The following is a 16,092-nucleotide window of genomic DNA, read 5'->3' on the forward strand; positions in this document are numbered from 1 at the left end:
AACAGAATGCTTGTAGGTTGCTATCCTGTTACCTCTGCTCTGGGGCACTCGCCCCTACCATCTGGTCTGTCCTGCCTTGGTAGGGGTAAGCTCTCCAAGCTGAAACTGCTCTTCTTTGTCCTGGGGGCCCCACTCTTAGTTGGTACTCAGATATTCATATGAAAATATAATACTAAAAAATAACAACTGGATAGAATTTGACAGACCTTTTCTCCCCCATCAGGAATATAAACATGAGGAATTTCAAAGGCGTGACAAAGCCTGTGGTACACCAAAGCCATTAAAATTCATTTAGGCTGCCTGGCAATGTAAGAATAATGACACAGTGTATGTGCTTGTACAGTAGAAGCCACTGTTGAGATTTTTCAGATCCCATTGCAATGATGGAAGCTGCATGTCCAGAGCCTCTGAACTGCTATGACAATAAAAGCTGATATGCATAAAACCACCCACGATTTAAAATAAGTGGTCTACAGAGGATAGTAAGTAATGCACATACAACAGATTAACACATTTGGCCTTTGCTGAAGTGAATGCTATGCTATTAATTTTCCGTAGCACCCTGGCTTTTAAATCTTGTTTCTGTGTGCAGTACAGCTGTATCCCAGACACAGAGTGTTTAATGAGAAATTTCTATCACCAGGATGGTGGAAAGAGGGCTGAAACTAGAGGGGTCAGAACAAAATGTCCGCTCTATTTCATTACAGTAGGACAGCTGAGAGATTAGTGGCGGCTGCTTTCTCTCCAAACAGAGATATAGATACTTTGGGCACTGACTGTCAGCAAACTTGTTGACACTGTTTTGCCAGCACGATCCATTTTGTCCTCCTCATCCTCTTTTTGTTCTCCTCATCCTCTTTTGCAGCCTTCTCCATCATTCCTTTGCTGACCCTTCCCTTCCTCCTACGACCCTCTCTTTCCCTCTGCTCATTCCTCTCCTCTGCCCGTTCCCTCCCGCTGCTGGCCAGGCGCCCGCCAGCACCCTGGGCTCCTCCATCCTCGGCCATGCCTTGAGCCCGGCTTCTCTCGGCGGATTTATGCTCTAGTGAAAGCTCTTGCTCGTGGAGCTTGTGGCAAGGTCTCCAGCCCTCACCGTTTCACTTCCACTCATAAGGTTTTGTCCTCTGTGGTGTTTGTGCTGTTCATAACACAAATGACCCAGGGACGTATGAATTTTGTGCAGGAGCACAAAATGACATAAAGTCATTAAAAAAAAAAAAAAAAAGACGTAAGTAAAATGTCCCTCTACCAAGTCGGGACAGACCAGATGGTAGGGGCGGGCATGTGCCCCGCAGCAGAGCTGACAGGATTGCGACCTACAGCATTCTGTTAGTTCCAATTATTTTTTAAGTGGATATTCTCATCGGTCCTCGAGGGGAAACGAGTCTCCAACATGAGGAATTATCACTGGATAAATCTGGGAAAGGAGACAAAGACACCTGTTCATAACAAACGCCTGGTTAAATACAGCTTCTCACAACCCTTTTAAATGATGAAGACATAAAAGAAATGACCCCGGATGGTGTGAAGGGCTGGTTAGCTGCATCGTTCTGAATCTAAAGGACTGTTGTTTCATAAACATCATTAACCGCTTCTGTGGAGACACACAGCGGGGAGGCACTGCCTCAGTTATCGCCACAAACACCCAAGAATTGTTAATGTTGGTAAAACCCCAGAGCGCCCGGGGAGGGGCTGAGGTCGCCGCGACCGCCCAGCCCCGCCCAGCCCCGCCCCCCGCAGACGGACGGCCGCGCCAGCCAATCGGCGGCAGGGCGGGGAGAGCTCCGTGCGCGTGCGCGGCGCGGGCTAAAGGCGCGTCTCGCGAGGCGCCGCACTCCGCCGCTTCCCGCCCCCTCAAAATGGCGGCGCCCGCGGACGCGCCGCCCGCGGCTGAGGGCCGGTTCCGCACGCGCGACGTGCTGGTGCCCGGCGGCCCCTCCGACTTCGGGTCGCTGCTGCTGTCGGCGCCGGTGTTGGCGGGGCTGGAGGCGGCTGGGTTCCACAGGCCGTCCCCGGTCCAGCTGAAGGCCATCCCGCTGGGGCGCTGCGGCCTGGGTGAGCGGGCGGGCCGGGTGAGGGGCCGGGCGCGGGGCTTGGGGCACCCCGCGGCCTCCGGTGACCTCTGCGGCGGCTCTTTGCAGATCTCATCGTGCAGGCCAAGTCTGGCACTGGCAAAACCTGCGTGTTCTCCACCATCGCCCTGGACGCGGTGCTGCTGGAGAGCCCCGCCACGCAGGTGAGCCCCGGCCCCGGGTTGCTGCAGCGCCCTGGCCGCCCGCCTTTACGGTACGCGGGTGTGTGTGCGTTTGCTTTGTGAGGGGGAATCGCTCTTTTTCTTGGGAAAACGACATTGTCTCCTGTGGGGCATAGCGTTTGAAATCATCACGACTCGATGCTGGGCTTTAATCTTTGGAACTGTTCTGCAGCTTTCAAATTTAATCCTTGGTCCTTACAGATTCTAATCTTGGCTCCTACACGAGAGATTGCTGTGCAGATTCATGCTGTAATCACAACTATTGGAATAAAAATGGAAGGCTTGGAATGCCACGTCTTCATTGGAGGGACTCCTTTGAATCAAGACAAAGTCAGACTAAAGAAGTGCCACATAGCAGTTGGTTCCCCGGGTATGGATGAGCTTCACTGTGCTTCAGACACTGTGTGATACTTAACAGTACAATAATCGGTGCTTTTAAAATCTGGGATGATTTTTCTTGTTTTTAGTAATAGGGGATAGTCTCAAAGGCCAGTGCCAGAGACATTTAGACCAGGTATTGTTAGTGAGAGATTATTCCAAACATGCCTTTTTTTAGGGCCTATTAAAATTAATTTTTAAAAAAATTACAAAATTGATCATTAGAACCTTTTAATTAATATTTTTGAAGTTCCTTTTACTTTTTTCTCATATGTAGGTCGAATAAAACAGCTCATAGAGTTGGATTACTTGAATACAGCCAGTATCCGGCTTTTCATTCTTGATGAAGCAGACAAGCTTCTAGAAGAGGGCAGCTTTCAGGAACAAATCAAGTAAGAAAAACATTTACCTTGTGCATTTATCAGTAGATTTGATACATATTTGTTAGTCATTCCCGTTTCTTTGTCTCACAGTTGGATTTACTCTTCACTACCAGCCAATAAACAGATGCTTGCTGTTTCAGCTACTTATCCCGAATCATTAGCTAATGCTTTGACCAGGTACATGAGAGACCCAACGTTTGTGAGGTTGAACCCTACTGATCCAAGTCTCATTGGTAAGTAGAAGTGCTTTTATAGTGATATTGGATTGATAGATTAAGAAGACTATACTAAAACCAAAACATGTGCCTCTAAAACTTGTGATTCTTCACAATTTCCCTTCACAGGTGAGTTGATTAGTTTATGAAGTATTTATTCCCAGTGTTGATGTATTTAAAACATCAGTGATGAATAGAGCTTTTTGTTTTTTCTATTGGATCAAAAAATATTTCAACCTTTTAAGAAAAACCTGTCCTGTAGGTTCTGATTTGGCAGGTGTGTGTCCTTGTTTAAATTTAAAGTCTTTGTTTTAGCTGCAGTGACACATGTTAACAACAGCATAGCACTATGCCTGTTTTTCTGGAAACCCTTAATCTAACAGATTTTTTTTGTTTTCGTGCTCAGGGCTGAAGCAGTATTACAAAATTGTGAATTCCCATCCGCTTCCGCATAAAACATTTGAGGAAAAAACCCATCACCTGCAGGAGTTGTTCAGCAAGATTCCATTTAATCAAGCCTTAGTCTTCTCAAATTTGCATAGCAGGTAATAAATTTGAAATAAAATCTGTAAAAAGCAAGTTCAAAAGCAGTAGTTGTTATGTCCCGTCCTGGATAAACTTATATAGAACTTCTATAAGGTCTCAAAGCAGTATGCAAATTTTGGATCTGAAATATAGCCTGGGGAATGCAGTGTGAGATCCTGAAAATAAAGGAATGCTTTAGCATGAAGGTACCTCATGCACTGTTCAAAGTACAGTGGGACCTGATGTCCTGTTGTCCTTTTCCATCTCTAAGGTGACTGTTCTAGACATAAAGATGAGTGGCAGTTTTGGACTGTAGAATAGCCTGTTGTGAAGAAATGCACAGGGGTTGTTAGGTCTGTGGTTTTATTTACAGTTTTCATTGTGTATATTCTGTCAGGGCTCAACATCTAGCTGAAATACTAACATCCAGAGGCTTTCCTGCTGAGTGCATTTCAGGTAAGTCCATTCAAAACTTTCTGATTCTGTTGAAGTTATGCATAAATGAGGCCTAAAATAGGAAAATTAATCTTAAATCTTGGTTTGCATGGCCTCTGGTTAAATGACAAAGAATAGCGTTTGAATCTTCATAGGTCTTTAGGACTTAAATATTAATTTTTACATTGTTTCCTGTTTTCAAATTCATTTGAGAGTCATTTCTGTGAATATCCAGATCAGTGCGTTGGCTTATTTGTAAGGAGAAAGTTTACTTAACGTTTGCAAGTTGAAGCAGCGTTTCTTTGGAGTGCAGATGTTGAATTAAAATCTTTATTTCTAGCTTCAATAGGTGTCAGCTATCAGCTTTTTGTAATGTTTATTAGAAACCTTGAATTTTTACTTCAGTGTCTTCCATGGCTTATGTGTTTAAGTAAAATTTGTCTAAAATCAGTGTTGTTCAAGTGGGTTAAGTATCTACATAATTGGTTTTTCTTAAAAAAACAAGCAAAATAATTATTTTGGTAAGGGATTTCCTTATTTTCAAGTTTTTGTTTGTTCATTGTTTACTCATTTGGAACTGATGTTTGAGGAGGTTTCTCTCAGCCTTGTCTCTGATCTCATCTACAGTTTTACAAAGTTTTCATGGAATTTGAGTGGCATAAAACTGACATGTAATCTGTTTCTGATTTTTGTCTTTCTAGGCGGCATGAATCAAAATCAACGACTTGATGCTATGGCTAAGTTAAAGCAATTCCACTGTAGAGTTCTGATCTCCACAGACTTGGTGAGTTAGTATTTTATAGCAAACATGAGTATTGCACATAAAGTTACTACAGAGATTTAGATCTGACTTGGAATTGAATAGGACATAAAGGTACCAATAACGCATGTGACTTGAGCACTGAGAGACTTATTTTCGCTGTGAAACATAGATATTGTCCCCTATTCCTCATCTCGGTCAAAAATAGTTCTTAATGTATCTGTTGCTTTGTGGAAGCTTACAGGCATTTCAGAGGATCGGAGTTGTTTCCTTTGGATAGGGGCTATGGGAAGGAATAGTTTGTTTCTCTAGTACAGTACGCTCACAATAGTAACAGCAAACAACTTCAAAGAGAGCAGCAGTTATGTTTGAGGCACTCCCTCCTCAGTGTGTTGTATTTGTGTAAAGATCTGTTCAGCATATTCAGTTATCTATCCCCTTCTCGCTTTCTCAAGACATCTCGTGGAATCGATGCTGAAAAAGTGAATCTGGTGATCAACCTGGATGTACCTGTCGACTGGGAGACGTACATGCATCGTATTGGCAGAGCTGGGCGTTTTGGTAAGAACAGTCACGTGGATTTCTTGAGCTTGCACTGGCTTCACTGGCTCTGGTTGGGTAATGACAGCTTCTGTTGTGTGTCGCAGGAACTTTAGGTTTATCTGTGACATACTGCTGCCGCGGAGAGGAAGAAAACGTGATGATGAAAATTGCTCAGAAGTGTAACCTTCAGCTTCTTCCTCTACCAGGTATGTTCTGTCCTGTGAATGTAACTGCATATTTTGTTGGTAGTTGTCTGTTACTCAGAGCTTGAAACAAGTGCCCAGGGAGCTGACATGTATCTTCTCTGATGAAGTTGCATTACTTTTGGTACAGGTTTTTCATACTCTCTGCTAACAATTACTCGTGTAACTGCCGCGGTTGTGTGAAGCAATAGAAAATGTACGTAGTGCATGCCTAAGGATAGGAGAGGAACTCTGCATCCAGCTTTTGCTTGAGCAACTACACAACTACTTGGATTTCCAGAAATCTCATATTCAGCCTTTCTCAGGCTGTAAGATACAGCAGGAGAGGGAAAGAATACTTGAAGCAGCAGAAGACTTGCTACCCTTGCTTTGCCAGAAGCTGTTCCACTAGAAACGTAGCATTTGCCTTCTTGCATAAGTTCTAATTTTTTTTTATCTGGTTAAGTAGGATCTGAAAAGTAGGTGACAAGTAATGCAGTGCTGTTTGTCTTGCTCAACTTTGTCAGGCCTTCTGTGAAGAAAATGTTCTGGCTGTTTGAGCTCTTCCAAAAATTGAAGGGGTCAGTTTGTAGCCCTAACTTGCCTTGTCTTAACATCTTGTCTGCAATTTTGCAAAGCTTTGCTTCGGTACTCATTTGAGGTCTAGAGGGAAGGATGCACTTAATTGAGTGCCTGCTTGTTTCCCTTTTGTGCAGAGCCTATCCCTCCTGGAATGATGGATCAGTTTGAAGATGGGGAGGTAGAAGTCAAACCTGTTATGCATACAGGTGCTTCAGTGAATTCTGACACTGTGGGTCTTAGACCAGAGGAACCTGTACTGCAGCCTGTCCAAAATAGTTTTTCAGAGGTACCTCAGCCTCTTTCTAATCTTCCAGTTCATAATTCTTCTGTAGAAAGGCCAAAAAAGACTCTGAAACAAAAGCAGATAAAATGCATAGATTCTGCAAATATGGAAAAAAGTAGTAGAAACTCTCAAGCTTCCAGCTGCCGCACAGAACAGAGGAGTCAAGTCAAAACTGTCTCCAGGGTGGATGGACAACATAACTCTCAGGCTCCAGATGAGGAGGCCTTAAAAAAAAATCTTCCCAGAATTCCATGCTTGTCTTCTTTCAAAAACCAACTGAACAATCCCTGGAGCTTCTCAGAGCTTGTTGAAGATTATGAGTATTTCATTAAAGAAGGGTTGGAGAGAGAGGTCGAAATTTTAAGAAGCTATTCAGGCCCAGGAGAACAATGTGAGCTCCCCAGAAATGGTGGTGTAGAGTGGGAAGAGGTGGGACGTAACACAGAAACGGTAGCAAACGGTGTTGGGTCTGACACTGATGGTTCGTGCAGCTCCAGGGCTTCTTCCTCCAATAGCAGGGAAAATGTCTCCCGCTTTGAAGCATTTTCTGATACACAGAAGAATGCTGTTCCCACAGCACGTCAGGTTCGTGCAGGCTTCTGTCCTACACCAGAGAAACCTCAGGGGCTGCCACAAGTCCCGAAGCAAAATCAAGTGAAAAAGAAAATTCTGAAACAAAATGCTAAACAAAAGAAAAGCCATTACCATCAGTTCCCTAGTCCTTCCACGAGAAACACTGAAGACAACAGTTCCTGCAGCTCTTGGGATGATGGTGCTCCGTATGAGGCTTGGAATTACAAAAACTACTGGAAATCTTATTATCAGGCGTGGCAAAACTACTATGCTGCAGCGTCTCACTACAGGAGGAGCTGCCGGGAGCTGAACTGGATGAGTGCCTATCGCGCCAACGCCGTCTACCTGCAGGAGCTGCTGAAAAGTGGTGACTGAGGCAGTGACCCTGCTGCGTGGGGGCTGTGTCGGGGCGGGCGTCACCTGTGCAAACAACCGCTGCTCTGCAGGGACACTGACAAACGCAAACAGGCGTTGTTGAAGATTGAAGGCAAATGTTGTCTTTCATAAGCAGTTGTGTCTAGGTAAATGTTTTACATGCGTTCCAGTGATGGTGTTACAAGTTTTTAATAAACAGAAATGAAATGGCTGGATGTTCAGTTGCAATCCTTACAATCCAAAATAAACAAAGGAAGATAAAAGGCAGCCACTTACATAAGAAATCTCAGTAAGGAGAAAATACAAACCAGCCTCAGTTTTATTTGCTTGACTTGTGTCTTCCACGTGACTTCTGGGTGAAGATAAATTCACTGTAACACTCCCTAGTCTGTTTATAGTTGGAGATCATTCCATCTTCTGTAATTCTCTAATACACCAGGCACTGATTATATACCCGTTAAGTGGCAGAGTGAAACCTGCATCTCGATGCCTGTATTGCTAATTTAAATCCAGTTAATTAACATTGTATAAATAACATTTCTAGAGCTAGGTGTATGGCAAACTGTGCAGCAGAGGATGGTTTAATTATGTAGAAAATGTGCAGCAATCATAATTGGTCTGTCCCTCTGGGTGCAGCAATATCAGACTTGCCACACTTACAGGAAAGCTTTAATTAGAAATGAAATTACTTATTAGTACTAAAACTAATCGGTATTTCTTGTTTGGCTTGCACAGCTCTGCATGTAGCTGTCCTGAAGCAGGAAAGACGGCAGTACTGGCTGGCTTAGGGTTCTGACCCTGGGTTGACTCCGTGCTAGTTTTGAAGCTTCATCCTCTAACTTTTGTGTGTTTGGGATCATAGAGACAAATTTCTTCAGATAGTTTCTTTGATTTCTCAAATCTCACCCAACCAGATGTAGTCTGTTGGTTGGTGGTTTGTTTTTTTTTCTCTTGAGCAGAGTAAGGCTGGAATTTTCTTCATAGAGGCACTGCTTCCTACCTACTATGAACTGTACTTCCAAGGAGAGCTGCTTCATTAATTTGGTGAAATGGATGTCTTCAGGGATGCTTGATTGCTCACCTTCAGCAACTTTCAAATTAATTTTGAAAAAGTCAGTATGTTTTCTCTCAGTTTATATAAATCACTTGCTGCCTCAGCATTCCTAATGTTCTTGCAAAATTACCTGTGCAAATCCTCTGGTGTCCCTGGCAGCACTTCCACCGCTCCACAAAAAACGTTGGGTCTAAACTTTATACCACGCAACTCGGACTCTCTTCAGTGTGCGGGAGGATTGCAGGATTGATTTTAGCTCGTGAGTGGCACAGAAATTTCGCCCAAGACTGGAAAGCGAGGACGCGGTCCTGCCCTGGGCTGGGTTGGGTTTTCCTGCGGCTGGGGCAGTGCTGGCCCCTGGTGGGTGTCGGCCTTTACTGCAAGAAAAAAGTGCTCTGTGAGCTGTTCTGTTCCACTCTGACTCGGTGGGTGTTAGAGGTCACCTAACACGTAATTTTAATTTCTGCTTAAAGAATTTTGAAAATTTTAAATAACACCTCTAAGTGATGCTTTCTGATACGGTTAAGAGGAGATCAGCTCTACTTGTATTGTGGCCGAAACAAGCCGACCCTACCTGCAATATGGAATGCAAGGTTTTGGCCCAAACGGAATTGCCAAGATGAGTGTCTTTTAAAAGAAAGGCATAAGATGTGCTTTTAAAATAACTATCTCATGTTTTTCTTTCTGTACTTTTTTTTCCTGCCTTACTCCCTTTGTGTGACAAATTACCCCAGGGAGTGGGTTTGCCTAGATTTTGTCTGCGTAGTTTGAAAAGGCCAAGATAATATAACTTTGTTTCCAAGATGAATTTTGTTGCAACTCAATGTTCAAAGGGAGGACACTGTAGGAGATGGACTTAGGTATCTGCATTATTGCTCTCCTATAGCACCTCAGACATTCTGCTGTTTTCATTAAAGGTTGCTTAAGTAAGAGTTATTAGTGTTTAAATGCAACTCGAGTGGCTTAGGCTAACACCCAAAGTTCTCTAAAAGAACCTCCCAGAATTTTTTTAGAAGAAATCTACAGCATCATCTTGGTATTTGTGGCACATACTCTGTTTAATCCAGATTGGATACATCAGGTACAGCAGTGGCACAAGACTCAATACTGTAAATGATATACAAGTTTCAACATATGCACTACAATTCCAAAAGAAGACAACAGGAAACTTGGTTCTTCTAGAAAGTTGTTCTCAAATGAAGCTACCTGCAGTTGTATACAGTACATTTTGTATCTGTCCTCTGATGTTTGTAAGCAAAGCCCATTTATAGTACGAAAATAGAAAATAATAAGGTTGAGAGCTTCTCATAACATAAAACTTCTAAAGAAAACACCATTGCATTGGAATGCCTTACTGATTTATCAAAAATATACCATCACACGCATTTTGTAAGATACTTCATTGGTCCGAGGAGCCGGTGGCAGCTCCCAGTCGTAGTTGCAACAGAACAGAGAAGAGCATTCGATACGGTCGTTAACTTCTCACGCGGACAGCTGTGTAACCTCTGTGGCTAGCACTAGTTTAAATCAAAATGAAAAGAAACACATGCACACAGATACAGACAAAGTAACGGACTACTGACTGAGAACAAAACTTGGGAAGGAATTTTCACAAGCTCTTTGTCACCTGGTCTTTTGACTGTTCCACCTGAAGTTTTTCTGGCACAGTTTTGGCATTCTTGAACGTAAGTAGCGGTACTCTTCTGGCACGCTTTCTCCAGAATTCCCTATGGTATTTTGTGGGTGTTCATGAATTGAGTTTCATTTATTGAAAGAGGAGGTATTCAATTCTATACAGCTTGTATCATTTGCAAAAAGAGAGGTGAAATGATTTTTTTTTGAGGTCACTCAGTGATTCATCAAGACAATCAGGAGTAGGACACAGGTTCCTGATGCTAAGTCTCCTAGCTCTGATCGGTGTGCACGCTGCCTGCTGTTACTCGCAAAGTTTTAGAAAGATAAAACCATTATGAAGAGTGCTTATGGCATCATTAAATGTGAAGCCTAAAAACTTGAGCTCTGAAGTCATATATCTAGTGCTGTTGTTTAGTGTTGGGGAAAAATCAGTGATTTTTTTTTTTAAAAAAATCAATTAAGATATATTTGATTGGTAAATTATGTGGAAAAGGTGTATTATTGACCTAACTTTAAAAGCAGAATAAAGTCTTCAGTTCAAAGCTGCTGATATTCACAAGCCATCCGTGAATGCTGACTTTGTAACTCTGCCATAGTCTGACGTAGAAAAAAATATTACAAGATCCAAGGGATGTTGCAACCCATAAATTAAATGTGATTTTTAATTTAGTGAATTTACTTTAGAATACATGTAAGATACAACATGTTTACAACCTCTTTACTTAAAAGAGCAAAATATTTGAAGAAACATTTCTTTCTTTAGCTGGCATTAATCTGATTTTCATGCGCACACCTTAAGCTGTCTAAACTAGAATGATAAATGCTGGTTTGCAGTACAAGTATATTATCAGCTGTTTCAGGTTAAACATGTAGCATTGATTCAAATTGAGTATTTCTGGACAACTGTAAAGAAGGATGTATTTTGAATTGCCTATTAACTTTATTCCCCACTAAGGCCATGGGTGTTACTCAGTTTACCTTTTCCCCAGTTCATGTTTAACAATGATAATTATTTGACAGACAGAAGTAGTCTCTGGGATAAGAATTTGCTGTAGAAAGTTTTATATTCCTCTTATGCTTGTAGGCAGCTAACTTACAATGTGGAAAGGAGAATAATTTGACATGGTGCGAGGGAGTATAATGGCAGCAAGAGACAAAAAAATAAGGAAAGAATTATGATTGAACAGCAGGGGAAAAATCCTTGATACTGAGATCTATTAGTCTGGCATAAGGTCTCCAGGGAAGCGGTGGGAGTCCTTTCCGTGGAGAATTTAAAATCTAATCTAGAGAAAGCAATGCAGTATATTGCAGTGAAGGATCTTGTGCTAGTAGAAGATGAATTACATTTTAAATTATTTAATTTTTATGTACAAAGATATGTTATCTGTGGCCTCTTCTTTATCAGTGTCCTTAAGATTTTTAAGGAAAATGGAAGTAAAAGGTGGATTTTAGAAGTAGATAGAAGTCAAAGCCTAGATGTGAAAGGTACTTCTCATCATTCTTTGCCAATTGGGTGTGATTTCTTCTATTAGCAGCCCGATTCTAGGTGAGAAGAGAGTAAATCTATTAATAGAATATGCTGAAAACCTGTGAAAATATTTTTCCCTCAGAAAAGGCTTTGGAAAGGAAACAGAATTCTTGGAAAAGGTGTTGCTCCTTTGATATTTTTAATATTGCTTTATGAAAGACTGAAAAAATAATCCCCTTCCCCTTGCTTTTTGTACAAACAATCCATTTTTATCTCTTTTAAATGAACTTTAAAACCGTAAAAAGTCGTAAGGAAGTAGGGGGAGGGGGAAGGCTTTTGAAATGAACTGCCAACGTGTTGTTGAGCAGTCTTGCTAATCAGGCTGTTTTGTACCACCTGCCTTTCAGAAAGGTATCAGGACTAGAACATACCTACAGTTCTGGATGCTTCTCCTCCCGGAGGTGGCCCACACCTGGAGAAGCCCCTTCCATGTGCATCAGGAATGACCGGGATTGCAGGGGTATGTGCTGGTTTTTGTGTCCGTGTCAGTGTGTGTGTCTGGCCCTGGGAGAGGGATGCTGGTAAGACAGGGCAGTACTGGGGACCACTGGAGAGAGTGGTCCAAATCCTTCACTTGAAGTTCTGGCCGAGGAATTTTCAGCAATGGTTTATAAGTTGCTATTTAAAGATTATAAAGAGCCTTGCGGTTTAGTAAAGTGAATTGCCTCCCTTTATGGTAGGAAGAAGTGGCTGTAGTGCAGTTCCCATACCCTGTGTAAATGCTTCCCCTTCTTCCCCGCGTCTCAGCTGCAGGGTGCTGTGTCATGCCCTACCGACCGCTGCTACCATGCGACAGGTTCTTGGCTTTGCTGTTTCAGTGAGTGCACAGTGCTCTCATAATGAGGATGTAGCTGTGTTGGGCAATCCAGGGAGGTTTTGTACCAGCGTATTTTCAAGTGCTTTCGGAAGCATTACTCAGTCTGCTTCAAATCACTGTATAAAGGGAGCTAATGCCTCCATTAAAAATATTTTTAGCCCTGTTCCTCTAGGCTCAGACTTCCTTAATTTTGTCTGTCTTTATCCTCTGAAAGTCTGTGCCGAGGTACTGACTGCATGGGGCAGCACCTGCCAAGTTAATGGTAGAAGAGGCAAGCCATGCATTTCTGAGCAGGGATAACAATGGTTCCTCTTCTGTGGAAGAGAACAAAGGCCATGGCTGCCTTGACAATCTGAGCACAAGCAGCCAGCCAGAAACCCCAAGGACTGGCTTTCCTCCTGACTTTATATTTTTTCCTCTTAAAAATGTTGATTTTTTTTTTTTTTCCAAAAAGCATTTTGATTGATAGCATTTAAATGCACCAGTAGTGCTTTAGACAAGGGCTGCCATGGTTGCTATTTACAGATAAAGAACTGGGTGCAGAGAGATTAAGTGTCTTGTTTACCACTCCACAGTAAATCAGGAATAAGAAAGGCAGCACTGAGAATCCATGTTGAGTCCCTGACTCTGTAATTGTTCAGTGCTGTGCTTTGGAAGGAGCGCCGTGCCCTGTCAGCACAGTAGCAGTTAACCCTCGCTCTGTGCCAGTGTAAATGGAGTTGCAAAGTGGTAAGTGGTGGAGAGCAAGGCCTCTGGTCTACGGTGGCGGGGGAGAGGGTGCTCAGATGGGGAGCTGATGATGACAAATAACAAAATTAAAGGAAAGATCAGATTAAAACATCAAGAAAAACTCAATAAGGGTAAGATTAACTGCAGTATAACCTCCTACAGGAAGCAGCAAAGGCAGAGCATTTTAATCATTTAAAACAGGACTAAACATAGTTTTGGGTAACATATTACAGCACTGGAATAAATGACTGTAAGCTGGTGCAGCTACTGAAGGCTCAGCCATAGCCCTAACGTTCCTAGAATGTTGTAGGCTGCTAAGGAGGGTATTGAGTTAATGCATCAGCTCTCGGAGTCCACTCTAGAGACTCATAGCTTAGGGGTGCTACCAAAGCTGCTTGCTAGCGCCTCTGGGTAGGTCAGCATGTAGGCCTATATCTACCTGTACATGTATGGTCGGTATCTATATGTGTATGCGTGTATATGTGTATCTAAATATTACATCAGGATAGATTATGACAGATGTTAAAAAGGTCATCCCTTTGCTGAATCAGCCTCAAACATGCTTTGAGTGGTTCTTGTAACTCTAATGTTGGTAAAATCACTGTTCAGAAACAGGTCACTTGACATGTTTCCTTATTATCTACCAGCTGTCGGGGGGTCGGTGCATCGCTGTTCGTGGGTGTGCATAGGGCCTCGACGAGGCGTTTGTGCATGACCACAGTAACGAGCCAAACAGTGTATGACAAGTGACATTGTTCCTCACTCTGCCCTTCATGGGTCACACCTGTTACGAAAAGTGGACTTGAGAAAGGCAGAATGGAAGAAAAAAGTGACTCCTCTTAGGGGGTGAAAAGGCAGTTATGTTTCAGGACCATGTATTTCCTTACAATAAATCATTCCTAGAAAGATCTCGGAAAGAGGTGCTAGGCCTGCCCACGGCTTAGTTAGAAGTATTAGGTCCTTGGCAGTACCACACAGTGTTACTTCAGTTTTTGGTTGACTAGAGGTGCGTGACTTCTCCCAAACTAAGTGTAGAACTGCAAAAAGGAAATGCTGTCTGTACCACACCTTATCGAATGTTTTCCAAACTCCAGTACCACTCCCCCTTCTCAAGTGGGTGCATGCCGTAGATCCTGTGCTGGGACTGGAGAACTAAAGTCACTAACCTAGTCTACCCCCAAAATCAGTGCAACCCAGAAGCCATTGATGAGACAACTGGAGTCCTAAGACTGTGAAAAAGCCAAATACCTCTCTGTCCATGCAAGATATTTGGCTCTGGGGTTAATTATTATCAAGTATAGATCCAGACATTATTTGGCTACTATTTACAATGGGCTGTATTTCCAGTGCTAGCAAAGAAATTTATATATAGAAAACAAAAGTTAAAAAGCATGGGCATACATTACACGAAACCTCTGTTAGACTTGTGAACGCTTGATGCAGTTGAGTTCAGTGCTTTCTCAATCTTTGCCATTTGTGTGTACAGTATTAAAAAAGAATCCTACCTTTTTTTTTTCCTTTTTAAAAATACAGAACTGGTAGTCTAGTCACACTCTTACAAGTAAGTGATAACAAAAATAGAAAGCAGATACCCATGTGGGACTAAAACTCTACTAAAGCCTTTTTTTTTTTTTCACAAATATGTTTTCACAGACAATAATTAGCAGACAAACACACTGTTTGCAATTGCACTGTATTGACTTAAAAGGCGGATACAAAATTGTCTAAATAAAGAATGCCATCCAGGGTGAGAGAGTTGTGTGTGTGTGTGTGCGTGTGTACATGTATGTGCTGACACATGCTTGTATTTTCCTACTGTGCACCCAATCATGGAAACATGCTCTGCATTTTGTAAATGTGTTGCTCTGATGTGGCTCTGCTGCACACTCGCACGCACACACACAGAGGAATGGAAATAGATTTCTGTGACAGGTGGCTTCTTTGTCTAAATCTTTTCCTATAAAAGAAAAAAAAATGTGAAATTTTGGTTGGTTTAAAGGTTCTGCTCCATGAAGAAAAAAAATTCACAAAATCCATTGTTTTTCACCTTTTCAGTCATTTCCTCATGAATAAATATTATCCATTAAAAACCTTTAAAAAGGTGCTGCGATACACAGTGTTGTATTTCCATTTTCTTTATTGACTCTCTTGTTGCCATGATGATTCTTTCCCTCCAGCCTCTGCAGGTGACTTTTGCCCTGTACCATGGCACAACACACTCTCCGTGCAGGTTTTTCCTTTAACCAGCCTCTTCGTCCCTTTCCTAATCCTTCCTCAGTCCACAGCATGAATGCGAGTCTGAAGAAAGCTGCCTCGTTAGGTCTCCGTTGCTAATTTGATGACAAAATGTCAGGTTGGTCCATCCAGGCACAATTTGCAGCAAGAAAGGAACATGGAGGTGTGGAGGGAGAGGGGCACTGGTCTTCCAGCCTCCTTCTGCGCATGAGATGTCTTACAAGGCAGAGACCTTGACTATGTTGCTTGTGGTGGTGGTGGAAATGTTCGTGGAGTGGCCGGGGCTGCTGGGCGGGGGCCGACTCTCGCCTTCTGGCGTGAGTGCTGGCGGCGTGGGGATGCTGATGATGGCTGTCGTTATCTGGGCAGTTTTGCAGTTCGGTCTCAGCCCATCATCTGATTTCATGTTGAGACTGGAACGACTAGAAAACAAATTTAGTTTTGGCTTTTTTTTTTTTAAAACCAGACAGTAGAAAGGATGGGAATGGTAGTTGTTCTTTATAGGTATCTTATTCCTCTGAACTAAGGGCGCCGAAATACTCAGAAGACTCCACTTAAATGGTCCCCCCAGTTCCTGCAAGGCATCATTTATTTCTACCCAGCTAA

The 16,092-nt window shown here is 42.6% G+C and overlaps 2 protein-coding genes across 4 annotated transcripts in view; one reads left to right on the plus strand and one right to left on the minus strand.

The window, feature by feature from the left end:
• Positions 1-1,848: 1,848 nt before the first annotated feature.
• On the plus strand, positions 1,849-7,699 carry DDX20 (DEAD-box helicase 20). Its single transcript, XM_074850566.1, has 11 exons — positions 1,849-2,055; positions 2,142-2,236; positions 2,456-2,624; positions 2,910-3,024; positions 3,106-3,248; positions 3,637-3,775; positions 4,153-4,211; positions 4,892-4,974; positions 5,406-5,511; positions 5,598-5,699; positions 6,392-7,699. The coding sequence occupies exons 1-11, from the start codon at positions 1,860-1,862 to the stop codon at positions 7,486-7,488; spliced, it is 2,304 nt and encodes a 767-aa protein (XP_074706667.1). The 5' UTR covers positions 1,849-1,859; the 3' UTR covers positions 7,489-7,699.
• Positions 7,700-9,577: 1,878 nt separating this feature from the next.
• KCND3 (potassium voltage-gated channel subfamily D member 3) overlaps positions 9,578-16,092 on the minus strand; it is a 129,170-nt gene continuing 122,655 nt past the window's right edge. For all 3 annotated transcript variants that reach the window (XM_074850569.1, XM_074850567.1, XM_074850568.1), the window contains one exon: positions 9,578-15,908. In XM_074850569.1, coding sequence (XP_074706670.1) covers positions 15,704-15,908 — 205 coding nt within the window. In that variant the 3' untranslated portion in view covers positions 9,578-15,703. The remainder of the gene's footprint in view (positions 15,909-16,092) is intronic.

Source organism: Strix aluco, chromosome 25 (genome assembly GCF_031877795.1).
Source record: "Strix aluco isolate bStrAlu1 chromosome 25, bStrAlu1.hap1, whole genome shotgun sequence".
In the NCBI taxonomy this organism is placed as follows: Eukaryota; Metazoa; Chordata; class Aves; order Strigiformes; family Strigidae; genus Strix; species Strix aluco.